Source organism: Leptodactylus fuscus, chromosome 3, assembly GCF_031893055.1.
Source record: "Leptodactylus fuscus isolate aLepFus1 chromosome 3, aLepFus1.hap2, whole genome shotgun sequence".
Lineage (NCBI taxonomy): Eukaryota > Metazoa > Chordata > Amphibia > Anura > Leptodactylidae > Leptodactylus > Leptodactylus fuscus.
The window spans coordinates 26048658-26064137 of record NC_134267.1 but is presented as its reverse complement, the minus strand read 5'-3'; the positions used below and the strand labels follow the sequence as shown (position 1 = coordinate 26064137).

Genomic DNA, 15480 nt, shown 5'->3' with positions numbered 1-15480 from the left:
TATTGGGGTCCTGTATACAGGACTGGCTTATTATTGGGGTCCTGTATACTCTGAGGTGTAATAATGGGCTCAGGCCTCTTCCTTGGGTGTACTATGATGTCTGCTCGGGGCGCTCTATACAGGACTGTTAGAGTAGTAAGATGGCGCCGTCAGAAGACGTGATGACGTATAACGTAGAGCGTGTGACGTCGGCAGTAGCTCGGGCGCTCGCTGTTCTGTGGCTCCGTCATGTACCGGACTCCGATGCGCCGGGGCTTTTCTCCGGATTCGCCGCACCGGTACCGGGGCAGCCCGCACTCCCGGGAGGGCTCATGGTCCCGGAGTCGCCGTTCACCCAGCAGACGCGGTCGTTCTCCGGACAGACGCAGCCGCTCCAGATCCCGCGGCCGTTCCTCAGATAGACGAAGCCGATCCCGTTCTCGGCACCGATCCCGTTCCAGACACGGGAGTGATCGCCGCTCCAAGTCCCGAAGCCGTGTAGGCCGCTCCCGCTCCAGAACCCGGCACTCTTCTTCCTCTTCTGCCAGTGACCGCCGCTCCCCATCCCCCTATTCCCCGTACTCATACCGCTATGAGAGCGGAGATCAGGTGAGTGCTCCGCCCCCGTGCACTGTGATCCCGCCCTCTAATTTATTATACTGTGCAAACTCACATGGCCCAGGGGTTGCAGCGTGCAGGATATCTCCGCGGCCCAGGGGTTGCAGCGTGCAGGATATCTCCGCGGCCCAGGGGTTGCAGCGTGCAGGATATCTCCGCGGCCCAGGGGTTGCAGCGTGCAGGATATCTCCGCGGCCCAGGGGTTGCAGCGTGCAGGATATCTCCGCGGCCCAGGGGTTGCAGCGTGCAGGATATCTCCGCTGCCCAGGGGTTGCAGCGTGCAGGATATCTCCGCGGCCCAGGGGTTGCAGCGTGCAGGATATCTCCGCGGCCCAGGGGTTGCAGCGTGCAGGATATCTCCGCGGCCCAGGGGTTGCAGCGTGCAGGATATCTCCGCGGCCCAGGGGTTGCAGCGTGCAGGATATCTCCGCGGCCCAGGGGTTGCAGCGTGCAGGATATCTCCTCGGCCCAGGGGTTGCAGCGTGCAGGATATCTCCGCTGCCCAGGGGTTGTAGCGTGCAGTTTTACACAATGTCATGTATTTGGAATGTTGTTATGTCTGTCATTTGTTTGCAGCATCGGCTCTCCCCCAGTTCAGCCACTGACCACCAAGCCTTGGCCAGCCTACGCGATCAAGACAGGTATGGCTATTGTGGATGGAAACCTACTATGGGGTTGGGGTGCTGGTTTGCAGTGTAATCTGGAATATGCCCACCGGGGGCATCTTCTGGATTTGACATTGGTTACTGGAAACCATCAGTAGGCTGGTGTTGATAGATCTGTAGAGCTTTCTGATAGCAGAAACTGTTAGTGTATTTATCTCTAGTGATAGCAGAAGCGTTGTGTTTCTCATTTCAGTTCCAGTGGAGTAAAGTCCTCACAACATGTCTACCAGAGCTCCAGTGAAGCCCAAACCACACCGCTGCCCATGCCGATGAAGTCTATCCTGAAAAAGCGTCCGGAGGTGGAGCCCTCCAGTGGTGACCAGTCTCCTCAGGTGCGGGCATCCTTTCTTCTGTGTCCTCTGAGTGGCGGTGTAAGCAGAGGATCCAGCCAGTCATCTTACATCTTACACCTGACTGTACGTTACCTCCTGCCCACGTACCGTAGACTAAACTCTCCATGTTTCTTGTTTCCATTTCATTTCTCCAGGTCGATAAGTTCTCGAGTAATAAAGATGTGATAAATGTGAGCTCCGCAGGAGCAGGGACGAGTGTAGAGAAGAATAGTCTGACCACAGAGTGTCAGAGGCTGAGTTCCCAGTCTACGCTGGCCAATATGGGGCTCCTCAAAGCCAGCTCTTCCAACTCTTCTGCTCCAGCAACAGCACAGAACCCTGAGTCTACAAGCTGGATGCTGAGCAGCAGCTCAGAGATTGGTTTGAAGGGAATCCTCATGGGTAAAAATCCTCCATCTGGGGAGATCAACAGCCCCACGGTGACCCAGTATTCTGCTGCTTTAGACAACTATCTGTTTAACAAGAGTGCCCCCAAATCTCCGGCTACTCCATTCAGCAATGTCTTTCCGGAGCATAAAGATGCCGCCCGGAAGGGTCCAGGTGAGGCAGGCGGCTTCTTTCTCCTTCACGAGCAGGACTGCAAATCATCTCCTCTCTCAAGCAAACCTCTGAGTCCTAAGCAGAGAAGCTCCTCCGAGATTGAGGATGAAGAACGCTTTCTTTATGGGGATGAAGAGGAGAAGAAGCCGGAACCTCAGAAAACTCAGACTGGCCAAATCGCTTCTGCTCCACCAGCCAAGAGCTCCCCCAACAAACAAGAGTTTGAGAAGATCCACGACTTGCTGAAGACCATCGGCCTCGATATCGGTGTTGCAGAAATTGGTAAACTTGCAGTCAGAACACAGGAGCGACTACATGGAAAGAAAGCGGTGCCCAAGATGTCGAAGCCTGCAGCTGAGCGGCCACAGAGTGCGGCCACCATGAGTCCTACCGATTCTAAGGCCAAAATTCCAAAACCAGAAGTCAAAACAGAAAAGAAAGAAAAGGAGGAAGCAAAATCTGCAGCAAAGACTGAACCTCCTGTACAACTAACTACTAAAGAGCTGACCCCACCAGTGACTCAGCCGAGCCCATCCCCCTCCATTAAGGAGAAGCCCCAATTGATATTGCAGAAAACTTTATCTAAAGAAACACCTGCCGTTCCAAAAGTAGAGATCCCAGTTCAGCCACCCACTCCAAGTCCCATACCTGACCCCACACCACCTCCAGTAAGTCCCGCCCAAATTCCTATGTATCCCCAATACCCACATCCCCCAATGGTCCCAGCGTACAACATGCCACCTCCAGGTTACAATCCCTATTCTCCTTATGTATCATATCCCACATCCGGCTGGCCCATGTACCCACCGATGCCCCCTCCGCCCTCACCGATGCCCCCTCCGCCCTCACCTACTCCTATGCCGACTCCGCCTTTGCCTCACATAAATGTCCCTGTCAGTTCACCCGCTCCAGTGTACCATCCCCGCAGCAATTTGCGCATCATTGAAACCACCGAAGTTATTCCTGATGCCAAAGCTGATGCTAAACCCATGACTCCGTTAGCAGCGCTGCTGGCGAAGCAGGAGGCCGATCGCAAAAACAAAGAAGCTGAGAAACTGAAAGTAAGTTGGTCCTACGCTCGAGGTCTCCGCTGCGTTGTAATGCCTGTTTTTAGACTTCACTTTTTCTTTATCTCCACAGCTCTTACAGCCCTTTCATGTGAACGTGCGCAGCTGTATTTTTCAGCCCATCTGTGGCCCTCGGAACTGAACTTGCAGCATTAGACTGATTTATGCGCAGCTCTGCTTCTTTTGCATTGACTTGATGCTGTAAGCTCAGTTCATACGATTTGGACTGTACTGCTGACACTCCAAACCTACATTTCGGGGCTGAATCCGGTCATGTGAAAGGGTATTTAGGGTTCTGGGGTTATTGCTCTAGGTATGCAGCATGTTAGTGTGAATAGGCCGACCATATAATTTTGTATGGATGCAGAACCAAGAACCCCACATATCATCCAAAATCAAGACCCCTGTGGATCGCAGATGCAGCATTGTTTCTTATGAGAATTGCAGGATTTCGATTCGCTTTGGCACGCACAGTCATCATGGCCTGCCATAATTCCTAGTACTCGGTCATCTGCAAATATCTAGGGTTTGTTTATCCAGAATTCATAGAAAACTAGATGTCATTTTAGAATACAAAGACTTCTCAAAAGGGGGCAGATAGTTTGAGGTTTTTGTAGGATTATCAATAGTCTTGGTCATTGTACTGTGTGTGGATTGATAGTTGTGAAGTGCTTTATGTCTACCTTTCTGACCTTGTGTGTACTCGATAGTGAAGAGCCTTATACCCACCTATCTATCCTTGTGTGCCCTCGATTTGTGGAGGGGGGTTACTTTATCCCCATTTGGCTGACATTATCTTTGTAATGTCTATTATGGAATACACTGTAAGGGGGGTATCCTCACTCCTTGGGGGAGAGACCACCATATAGGTGTGTGGAGACTTATTAAGCCTTTATCACTCCACTTTGCAAGGGACTATGGGAAGAATATGCAAATCTGTCTTCCATGATGTAATTAGGAAGTCAGGTGCCTCAGTGTTGCAAACCAATAGAGGGCGCTCCCTGGAATGTGCAAGCCTGTCTTCCCTTATGTAATTAGGAAGACAGAATCTCAGTGAAAATAGCCCAATAAAGGCACATCATGGAAGACAGATTTGCATATTCCCATAGTCCCTTGTAAAGTGGAGTGCTAAAGGCTTAATAAGTCTCCACACACCTATATGGTGGTCTCTCCCCAAGGAGTGACGATACCCCCCCCCCCCCAACATCGAAACGGCCGTCCTCGGTTGAGAGACTATACCTGGTAATAATCCCAGCATCATTGCAAAACAAAGGCCTCTTGGAAGGTCGAGCATGATGTTAAAGGGTGCAGCCTTTATTGGGCTATTTTCACTGAGATTCTGTCTTCCTAATTACATCAGGGAAGACAGGCTTGTACATTCCAGTGAGCGCCCTCTATTGGTTTTCAACACTGAGGCACTTGACTTCCTAATTACATCATGGAAGACAGATTTGCATATTCTTCCCATAGGAATACACTGTAGTCTGCCTTAGCATGTTAGAAAGTGAAAGTAAAAGTCCTGTTTATGGGAGGAAGCTGAAGGACCTGCACACAGCAATAGCATGCAGTCTCGGACCTGTGACCCCCATTCTGTACATTAGCTGAGTGGATCAGGGAGAGCCGTCTGCAACAGACCTGTGAGCGTCATGTTCTTTAGTGGGAAATTGGAATTGAATGGCAGTGGTCAGTGCAGGAGCATGCTACACGAGATTTGCAGGTTGCATTGTATTGTGTTAAGCTTGAGCAAAGCAGGTAAATGGGAAAACTTGATCGTGGAGTAGCCATGTTATTGGGAGGTGTAACACAGTAAACAAAGATGCTGCTTATGACCCAAAGAAAAGAGCGTTTCATTTATTGAAGGTCTTGGATGAGCTGGATTCTGTCAGGAAGGACCACAAAGTGAAGAGCGAGAGCTTGAAGACCCTGAGCGCTAAGGTGGAGCAGCTGCGCATTCAACAGGGTAAGTGTAACAACGTGCACAGGGAGTCAGTAATGAGATCTATATACATTCTTCCCCTTGTTCATTTTATGACTGCAGATAACTCCTTGTCATGTCTGCCCATAGGTATCCTCCTGCGGAAGAAGCGACGGGAGAAGGATGGACACAAAGACCCTCTCTTGGAGGAGCTGAATAACGTATTGGAAAGTGCCCAAAAGCAGATTCACTCTCTGAGTGAGGAGATTAACACGACAAAACAAAAGCAGCAGCAGCTCACCAAGGTGGCGGAGATCCTGGGCGTCAGCCCCACTGAATTGGCTCAGAAGAGCGAACCTAAGAAAGAGACAAGCCCAGGTTCTCGTTCGCCAGCCAGGGTGAGCGCAAGGTCTACACCGCAGTGTTCTATGGCTGCATTTGTCTGTATCTGTTTACCTGATGTGAATTACGTTGTTGGCTCTTTTGCCGTTATGACTGTTGTTTGAACTTTGTTCCACACTTTTGTTGGCGTTGCTGCTTCTCTTAGACCTGTCTTGTTTCTTATTCAGGACTCTGATAATGAGTTGGGAACTGGTAACGACGAGTCAAAGTCTGCAAATGACTTAAAGGCCAGCAGCAATGCAGTGTCTAAGAGTGATGGTAAATACAAGAGCGGCCCTATATCTGGAGCTGACACAAAGTTATCGGGAGCTGCCCACCTATCCATCATCCCTGAGAAGTCAGAAGATGTGAAATGTAAAGGCTCTCCACCCGTGCCATGCCCTGACCCTAAATCCTCCCCAGAGCCCCACTCACCATACTTGTCAAAATCTGAGGACACTCTAAAATCAAGAGACAAGTCACGGTCTAAAAGCCCACGACCCTGTATACCTTCCTCTAAGATACCCCCCAAGTCGGAGGAACCTCCACCCTTTGATATAAGTCAAATTTTTGAATATTACGATTCTGGCTCACATTGGTGTGAGGACTGTAATGCTATCTGCATGACTCTACCTGAATTCCTGCTGCACTTGCATGATAAAAGTCACATCCAGGTAAGCAGCCGGACATTGGTCTTGTATGATGAATGGGCTCTGTCTGTGTCTGGTTACTCGGCCTGGAAGAGGAGGAGTTCTTCTTTAGTTAGTCTGTCAACCCCAGTTAACACAGATTTCTTGTTTGATCTTCATATCCATGCAGTGTGTGAAAGAAGTGAAGAGGCCATGGTTGAAAAGGAAAGTTCAGGACTCTGGTTCCACAAAGAAACAAAAAGTGAATGTACCTCTGAAAGGTGAGAACGTTCTTTGCATACTGACCGTGCCACATGTAGGGCTTGCACAGACTTTAACATTACTCCGTTGTCACATGTTGCAGGTCCCGAGTTCCTGCTGCCAGTGAATGGCTACTACTGTGAACTGTGCGAGGAGGTGTTCCCGGATCACATTGTGACTGAGGAGCATCTAAGAGCTTATGCCCACAATGACAAGTACAAGGTTTGTTTCATTTATCATATATTTGTCAGTGCCTGGTAAGTTGCCCTCTGCAGGATTGGGTTTGTAGTAGGTCTTACAAGTTAAACTGAAGAGAAATACTCTCAATAAAGAAAAAGCTTACATTAGGTTTTATACTTAAGGTCTCGGAATCTCTGGTTATTATTTATTGATTGTAATTCCTCCACAGAAATACATGGATGCCCACGTGAATTACGAAATAATTCGACGCGAGAAGAAGAAGGCAAAATTAATCGCTGCCCAGGAGGAAAGTCGTAGACAGGCAGACCAAAAACGCAAACAGGCTGAGCAGAAACACGAATCCTATGAGCACAGCAAATCTAAGAAGGCAAAGAAAGAAGAGCAAGAAGAAGAAAGGAAGGCCAAAACCTCGAAACCTCACACGTCTCCTCCCTCTTCCGATCAGAGGCGGAATAAGACACCTGAAAAGGAGACTGCAAAAAGCCCATCGTTTGGAAAATTTGCCTGGAAACCATCAGAAAACAAAACCCAGGCAGCTGTCAGCTCTTCAATAGTGGAACCTGCTTCAAACAAGCCGAAGGAAGAAGAGCCTATAACTTTTAGCTTTAAACCAAAGGGTTTTGCAATGAAATTCCTTGGTAAACCCAATACCCTACCAGGAAATGCCTTATCAGCTTTTCATTCAGCAGCCTCGCCAACTGTAACCTCAACTACGGCCTCTTCAACTACGGCCTCTTCAACTACGGCCTCTTCAACTACGGCCTCTTCAACTACGGCCTCTTCAACTACGGCCTCTTTAACAACGGCCTCTTCAACAACGGCTTCTTCGCCTATTACTACAACACAAACCAAAGTTCAATCCGGTCTGCCTAGTCTTATGAATATCCGACCCAACCTGCCTAGTCTTATGACTATCCGTCCAGTGACCCCTTTGGCAACAATGAACAAGCCTGCTCCACTAAACACATTCCTGTCTATAAAGTCTTCAAATGGAATGTCAAAAGCTGTACCTGCTGTGAACAACAAACCCACAGGTGTCTTTCCAGAGGACTTGGTCTCTAAAGCTTTTGAAGGAGAAGTGGTTTTACTTAAAGAAAGCACACAACCAGATTCCCCAAACAAAAATGAAAATAAGGTGCATGAAAAGACAGCCGCACAGAGCCCATTGCAGGCAGCTAAAGGACAAGACTTGTTGAACGTACTTGTCAGTAAAAAGGAGACTGGAGAAAACCAAGAGGTCAAGAGTGATAAAGAAAGCTCAGACTCTAAACAGCCCACGACTTCATTTCCACAGAAATTTGGTCTTGACCCTGGGACCACTTCACAAACAACCTACAGTGGTCCCAGCAAACCTGCACAGAGCCCAGGATCTGCAAACATCCAGCAGAAACAGACCACCAAGTCTTCTGGCCCAAATCCCAAGTCTTCTGGCCCAAATCCCACCAAGTCTTCTGGCCCAAATCCCACCTTATCTCAAGGTAGTGGCAAAGGATCTGCTAAACCTTCCGTAATCACCATACCTAAAATTAAATTCAGCAGTGCTAAATTAGATAGCACCTTCAAACCTATTAAGTCACAGACTAGTAAAGATGAACTCTCATCTAAAAAAGAAAGCGGAGTGCAAAAACCTGAAGAAGCAAAGGCTCCCAGTAACTCTGAGAAGGAGACGGCCCAAGAAGTTAAGTCTTTCACGTTGTTAATGAACCCTGCGACTGGTCGGCTAGCATATTTACCTGTACAAGAAACTAAAGACAAAGACACAAATGTCCAGAAGTTGCCAGAAACCAAACCTAAGCCAACGACAGTTACATATGTGAGCAGTGTTAAGCCAAATAATACACCATCTACTCCTCTGGCACCTGTGCCAAAGATAAAACCCACTTTCAATGCTACTACTAAGCTCAACCAGAAGTTTAAGAAAGCCCCAATATCTCTGCCCAGTTCGCTGTTTGGTCATGTACAAGATGCAGCTTGTAAAGACATTAAAATCACATCAGAATCCCACAATACCAATAATAGAACAGAAAAATCTGGGAGTGCCCTGCTTGCGCAGAAGCCAGTGTCCTTTAGTCTATCTGCTAAACCCAGTCCTGCAAAACCAAACACCATGGAGAAAGAACTTGACTCTTATTACAAGCTGATTGCATCTGAGGATGATCCTGAGGATTTAACCACATCTGAAGACCAAGACTCGGAAGCTGTCCCTGTGCCAACAAGTGTCACTACAGCTCCTCTCGAAACTAAAGTAGAAAGTCCACCAGAGAAGAAAGTAAAGGTAGAAAGTGCACCACCTCCTGTGAAAACAGTCAAAGCAGTAGTGCCGGAAGTTTCGAGTGAAGATATTGATGACTCGGACATGGCATGTGAAGTTCCTGATGTCCCCTTCAGTTCTGTTTCTCAGGTCTCTGGATGGAACGTCATGCCTACTAGCTATGCATCAAATCAATTCCACGATGGTAGCAACTGGAAGCCACTTGGTTTGGAATCTGGAAACATTTCAATAAACAAAGACTATTTAAAGGAAACACAAGTGACTCCGGTTACTGCAACGGAAACTTCTATGGAAGATCTATCTGTGTGTGTCACGTGTGATTCTGATTAAATCCGGACAGTGAGTTACAAGATCTTTGAGATCATACCTCGGATCTGCTCAAGGCAAACACTAACCATGTGAAAAGTGAAAGATCTAAGACTGAATTACACAGATTTGTATTTTTGTAACTTCTCTACAATGGTTGGTAGCGAGAAAGGTGTGTACATTGTATTTAGTGAGCGCTGGTACTCTCCATCCTGTATCCTGATACATTGTTGAACTAGAAATTCTTCTGTTAATATCTCACATCTACGGGGAACAGAGGTCTGAAGCACAAGGTACGTATAGCGGACATGTATGGCTCCACACATCCGTTCCCCATGGAGATCAATGACTTCCTTAATAGGATTGTTTCTGGCCCAATGCTCAGAAAATATGGTGGAGCAGAACAGACTATGCTTACTAAACACAGGTGCACCCTTGACCTGAGAACTTTATTTTTGCCTCAGATTGTCTCAACTTTTTGGTTTTACTGTTGTAAATATTTTATGTTTTTGCTTTAACATTCCATTTGTTTCATGTGCGTGAGCTGTGAACTCGGTGAGTCTGATGGCTGCGTGCGACCTCTCACCATTGTTGTAAGGATAGAAGGACTCCTCTTCCTGTGTTGTGTATTTGCACTGTTACCCGAGTTTGGTTCTGTAGTTCGATTTCAATTCATTTCGTAACAATCATCCTCGGAGGCCTCTATGGAGGGGTATGAAGGTTAATCCTGGTGATGCTGTCCAGGTAAGACGTTCTGTACATATTGACCCTTTTCTGGGATTTCCGCATGTTGTGTTTTATTTTTTTTTTTAGTGTCATATAATATACGAAGACGACGTGGACAAGATCACCACCGTAAAATGTCTTGCTGCCAAAAGTGTTGCTGTAATCCAGGATTCTGCTGAAGATCCTGAACAATTCAATAAAAGTTTTCTTCTCCATCCATCTTTGTTCCCTATAATTTGTCAGTAGGGTCGCTGCTGGAAATTATGAATAGGATTTTTGGTTGTTATCCATTATGACCACGGATGTTTCTTATGAAGGAAATGGAGTCAAGAGTTGGGCAATGGGAAGAGCGAGGAGCCGGAGCGGATGGTTTGGCCTGTCGACTCCACAGTCTTGCTCCTAACCTCTGACTCCTTTGGCCTTTGTAGTGTGCCGTTGTCCGCGTATTGAACTAATGGTTATTTTACCAAATGAGCCTGGACCTGAAAATTGGATCAGTACAGAATGGTGGATCCTGAGGATACATCTAATACCGATGTCACATAGTGGCAGCGGTCACCAATATAAGTATAATGGTGTTATAAACGTAAAAGGTTTTTTCTTTAACACCTCCCTAACCCTCACACATACCCCTAAGCTATGAGTTTAGATCAGTGATTCCCAAGGTGGTCCAGGTGGACCCCCAGGGGTCCACAGGAAACTCGACAGGGGTTATTCTTAGATCTAATCTTCACATTTTTTGATGAGTTTTGGGAATATGGTAGAAATGTAGCAGCAGGGGGTCCACCGAAACCAGTAAACTTTTGAAAGTGGTCTACGAGAAAAAGTTTGGAACCTCTGGTTTAGATGATTCTTGGCCCCATCATTTTTGTGATCTCAGCTGAGGAGCCTCAGAAAATCGGCAGCCCAGCAGAGCTTAACCACATAACCCGCGCTATTCTGGACATCCTCCTGTCTGCCACTTGTGGCAAGTGAACCAGTGCGGAGAGATTACATTGGTGGTCCGAATAGCACCTGCTCAGCGAGTGTGCACTGTTACCAAGCGGTAGACGTATTCAGGATAATTTAGCACAGATTGGCAGTGATAGACTGACTCTGTACATGCTCGTCCTGCCTGCCGGAGGATGTGGCTGATAGAAATGTTTCTAGAACAAAATGAACATAACATATCTCCTGGTAAGTACCAATGGCAGACAGATCACAACATTTTTTTTTTCCTATCAGTATGTCTTTGTAGAATGGAGGAAATCCACACAAACACGGGGAAAATATACAAACTCCTTGCAGATGATGTTCCTGATGGGATTCAAACCCAGGACTCCAGCGCTGCAAGGCTGCAGTGCTAACCACTAGAACTATCTAACCTCTTATGACGGACGCGCGCTGAGCTTTTCCACTCTCGCAGCCCCCACCCTCTAAAGTATAAGATAAGCGTCTGCTTTTGCCTTGTCTTATGGCCATTAGTTTGGAATGTGACCTTGTACTGTATCTACAAAGCTAGAACTAAAGTAGAAGAACCATCAAGACTACCAAAATAAATGCCTTCAAATCCACATGGAATATAAAGAACATATTATAACAGTGTGAAGACCTACAGTAGAGCAGTGTATATCTGGATTCCCGTGCCACTCACTCTTCTAAACTCATCTGGCCATACCAGATTGGGGGGGGGGGGGGGGCACTTCATCGACTTGACCTAAATGCTTATTTTTTTTTCCAATACATCTGTTTTCTCATTGTGTCCTAATAACAATACAATAAAATGCTTTTACGGAAATGGCCGCTGATACTGTTGACTCTGTGCAGATGCTGGTCTGAGCACCAAACCACCGAATTCCTGAAAACTATTGTGATCTGTGTGATACTTGGCTACAGGGTACCAAGAAGTCAGAGTTGCGCAACCTGTATATTTACATGTAGAGTCCATCTTCTTCTGTACAAGCAGAGAGTTGTGTAGAAGGTCCCACCACTCTGTTTTACACAAGTGCTGCAATATGATAATGGAGACAGAAGCCGAAATCCATCGATAAAGTACATCACAAAATGTATTACTGGCATAAATGCTGCCAGAAGATCGAAAGTTGTGGTACACTTTAAACGGGGAGCTAAATAACTGATCATTAGGAAAGGTCAACAATATGTGATCGGTGGGGATCTGACATTGGGATCCCCAGAACAAGCTGATTGAAGAAACCACAACATTCAGGCGAGCGTTGCGGCCTCTTATCTGAGTATGACGCACACTTTATACATAACCCCATGGACTGAGCTGTTTCTGTATCATGTGCACAATGAACGTGACATCGTTGGTGCAGGGAAGAGACGCAGTGCTTGTGAGGTCTCTTCAAACAGTCGACACCTGGGACCCCTACTAAACACATTTTGATGGCCTATCCTAAGGAAAAGTCTAGGAAAACCCCAATAACATGTTGTTTGCAGGGAACCAGCACAACATTTTTCCATTACCTTCCCGAAAGAGTTAATAAAAGATCGTCAATTTCCTAAAAATGGCACCTTTGCAAACTACAGCTCGTCCTACAGAAACAAGCACTCGTATAACTTTGTCAACAGAAACAAAAATGGCAAAGCTCTTACAATACGACAGTAAATGCTTCGCCCTGAAGGTCTGGTCATTAAAGGATTAATATAACGAATAAATGAATTCCATAATCTTCAGACTGATTATAAGAGTACTTGAGTAACCTGACTTCCTCTTCAGGCTTTGGTGAGAACCTTGGACACCTAGATCATCAGGTTCTGCCGACACAAAAACGGCCCTCGGAGGCTTTTGGGTGAAAACCTTTCACGAAGAAAGTCCTTGGCTCAACATAAATTAAGACTCCTTGTTTTATGACCGGAGGGGCGCTACTTCTGGGCTAGTGGACTCGAAGAATCTGGTCTGAAATGCTTGGAAACTCAAGTTGTCAAACTAGGTCTCCTTCATGTCCACAAACTTCTACAGTACTCAAATGTCATGAACACAATAAGACAATCTTGAAGGGTGAGGGTGGAGGAGACAAGATGCCCCCTGATGGAGCAGGAATTTGTCCTGATAATGCAGTGGGCTGAGGAGCATCTCAGGAATTCACATAAGAAAAATTCCTCCGCACATCTGAGCAAATAGTGGTTACCCTGGATTTGTGAACTACACTATATGGACAAAAATAAAGAACCCTGGCTCACACAGTCCCAATGCCCCTGTTGTATATAATCCAGCCCCTAGCCCTGCATTGCCCCCTAGTGTAAATAATCCAGCCACTAGCCCTGCATTGTCCCCTGCTGTATATAATTCAACCCCTAGCCCTGCATTGCCCCCTAGTGTATATAATCCAGCCACTAGCCCTGCATTGTCTTCTGGTATATATAATCCAGCCACTAGCCCTGCACTGCCACCTAGTGTATATAATCCAGCCACTAGCCCTGCATTGCCCCTGGTATATATAATCCAGCCTCTAGCCCTACCTTGCCCCTGGTGTATATAATCCAGCCCTTAGCCCTGCATTGCCCCTGGTGTATATAATCCAGCCCTTAGCCCTGCATTGCCCCTGGTGTATATAATCCAGTCACTAGCCCTGCATTGCCCCCTGGTGTATATAATCCAGCCCCTAGCCCTGCATTGACTCCTGGTATATATAATCCAGCCCCTAGCCCTGCATTGCCCCCTGGTGTATATAATCCAGCCCCTAGCCCTGCATTGCCCCCTGGTGTATATAATCCAGCCCCTAGCCCTGCATTGCCCCCTGGTGTATATAATTCAGCCCCTAGCCCTGCATTGCCCCTGGTGTATATAATCCAGCCCCTAGCCCTGCATTGCCCCCTGGTGAACAAAGTATTCAATGAGAATATTTCATTCATTCAGATCTAGGTGTTATTTGAGTGTTCCCTTTATTTTCTTGAGCAGTGTCCTGTATACTCTCCATCCTCACCACCCCTGATGAGACCTGTGTGTTGGGCCGGGTCATTCTCCTCTGGTCGGTTTTGTTTCTTATTCATTCACATTGTTGAACAGCAGCGCAGCGATAAAGAGAGATAGGAGTCACCATATACATATACTGTGATATATGAGGAGAGGTGGGAGGTACAGGACCCCTCACCATATACATGAGTCCCCCTGCGAACTTCCGGTTGGCACATGCGCAATGGAAGGGCGGCAAGAAGACTTCCTGTTCCTTAGTGAATTAACCAGGGCTGGGTATGTACTTCAGGGTATGGTCCTCGGGTTACGACGAGCCTGCTGCAGAACCTCATTTTCTGAATGCTATACAGTGTATAGCATTCGGCAAATGAAGGCTGATTGTGTAGCAGGCTCGTCCTTGCTACGAGCAGGTAAGTATGCTTTTACCAGTTGACTTTTTCTCATTGAAATGAATAGACCAGCGTTGATTGGCCAGTTGCCAGTGATTTGGCCAATCAACGCTGGTTCTGCCAGAGGCTCGTCTGAGGAGGCGGAGTCTAACATCGGACTATTCATTCCAATGAGAAAAACTCTTGCCTGCCCGTAGCAAGGACGTGCCTGCTGCAGAATCAGTGTTCATTTGCCGAATGCTATACATATATATAGCATTCGGCAAATGAATATATATACTGTATAGCATTTAGCAAATGAGGCTCGTCGTAACCACGAAACAGTATGCCTATACCCCTGCTAGACATGGCAAACTCTCAAAACCGGAAAGAGATCTTCGACCGGAAATAGGAAGGGCGGGACTTAATCCTTTGTTATTGTTGTCAAAGGGGGACTCATGTATACAGGACACCTCACTATATACAGGTCACCTCAATATATACAGGACACCTCACTATATACAGGACACTCCACTATATACAGGACAACTCACTATATACAGGTCACCTCAATATATACAGGACACCTCACTATATACAGGACACTCCACTATATACAGGACACCTCACTATATACAGGATACCTCATCATATACAGGACGCCTCACTATACAGGTCACCTCACTATATACAGGACACCTCACTATATACAGGACACCTCACTATATACAGGAAACCACCATATACAGGACACCTCACCATATACAGGACACCTCACTATATACAGGTCACCTCACTATATACAGGACACCTCACTATATACAGGACGCCTCACTATACAGGTCACGTCACTATATACAGGACACCTCACTATATACAGGACACCTCACTATGTAAAGGACACCTCACCATATACAGGACACCTCACCATATACAGGTCACCTCACTATATACAGGACACCTCACTATGTAAAGGACCCCTCACCATATACAGGTCCCCTCACCATATACAGGACACCTCACCATATACAGGACACCTCACCATATACAGGACACCTCACTATATACAGGAAACCTCACCAAATACAGGACACCTCACTATATACAGGACCCCTCACCATATACAGGACACCTCACTATATACAGGACACCTCACCATATACAGGACACCTCACCATATACAGGACGGATCCCTCACTATATACAGGAAACCTCACCATATACAGGACCCCTCACTATATACAGGACACCTCACCATATACAGGACACCTCACCATATACAG

General features: G+C 46.7%; 1 protein-coding gene across 3 annotated transcripts; it reads left to right on the top strand.

Moving 5' to 3' along the window:
- Positions 1-217: 217 nt before the first annotated feature.
- ZNF318 (zinc finger protein 318) lies at positions 218-10130 on the top strand. 3 transcript variants are annotated; one of them, XM_075267290.1, is made up of 10 exons: positions 218-588; positions 1174-1238; positions 1456-1594; positions 1750-3216; positions 5083-5182; positions 5288-5535; positions 5707-6192; positions 6338-6428; positions 6512-6630; positions 6818-10130. In XM_075267290.1, the coding sequence occupies exons 1-10, from the start codon at positions 229-231 to the stop codon at positions 9209-9211; spliced, it is 5469 nt and encodes a 1822-aa protein (XP_075123391.1). In that variant the 5' UTR covers positions 218-228; the 3' UTR covers positions 9212-10130. The 3 variants fall into 3 exon arrangements, with proteins under 3 accessions (XP_075123391.1, XP_075123390.1, XP_075123392.1); XM_075267289.1 differs by having other exon boundaries at positions 5083-5535; XM_075267291.1 differs by lacking the exon at positions 1174-1238 and having other exon boundaries at positions 488-588; positions 5083-5535.
- Positions 10131-15480: the final 5350 nt, after the last annotated feature.

Excerpts from the sequence above, each read along its gene's own strand:
- ZNF318 (XM_075267289.1), top strand. The coding sequence starts at position 229 with ATGTACCGGACTCCGATGCGCCGGGGCTTTTCTCCGGATTCGCCGCAC. Across the intron at positions 5,536-5,706 it reads GTTCTCGTTCGCCAGCCAGG|GACTCTGATAATGAGTTGGG; the intron begins GTGAGCGCAAGG and ends TTTCTTATTCAG. Across the intron at positions 6,429-6,511 it reads AGTGAATGTACCTCTGAAAG|GTCCCGAGTTCCTGCTGCCA; the intron begins GTGAGAACGTTC and ends CACATGTTGCAG.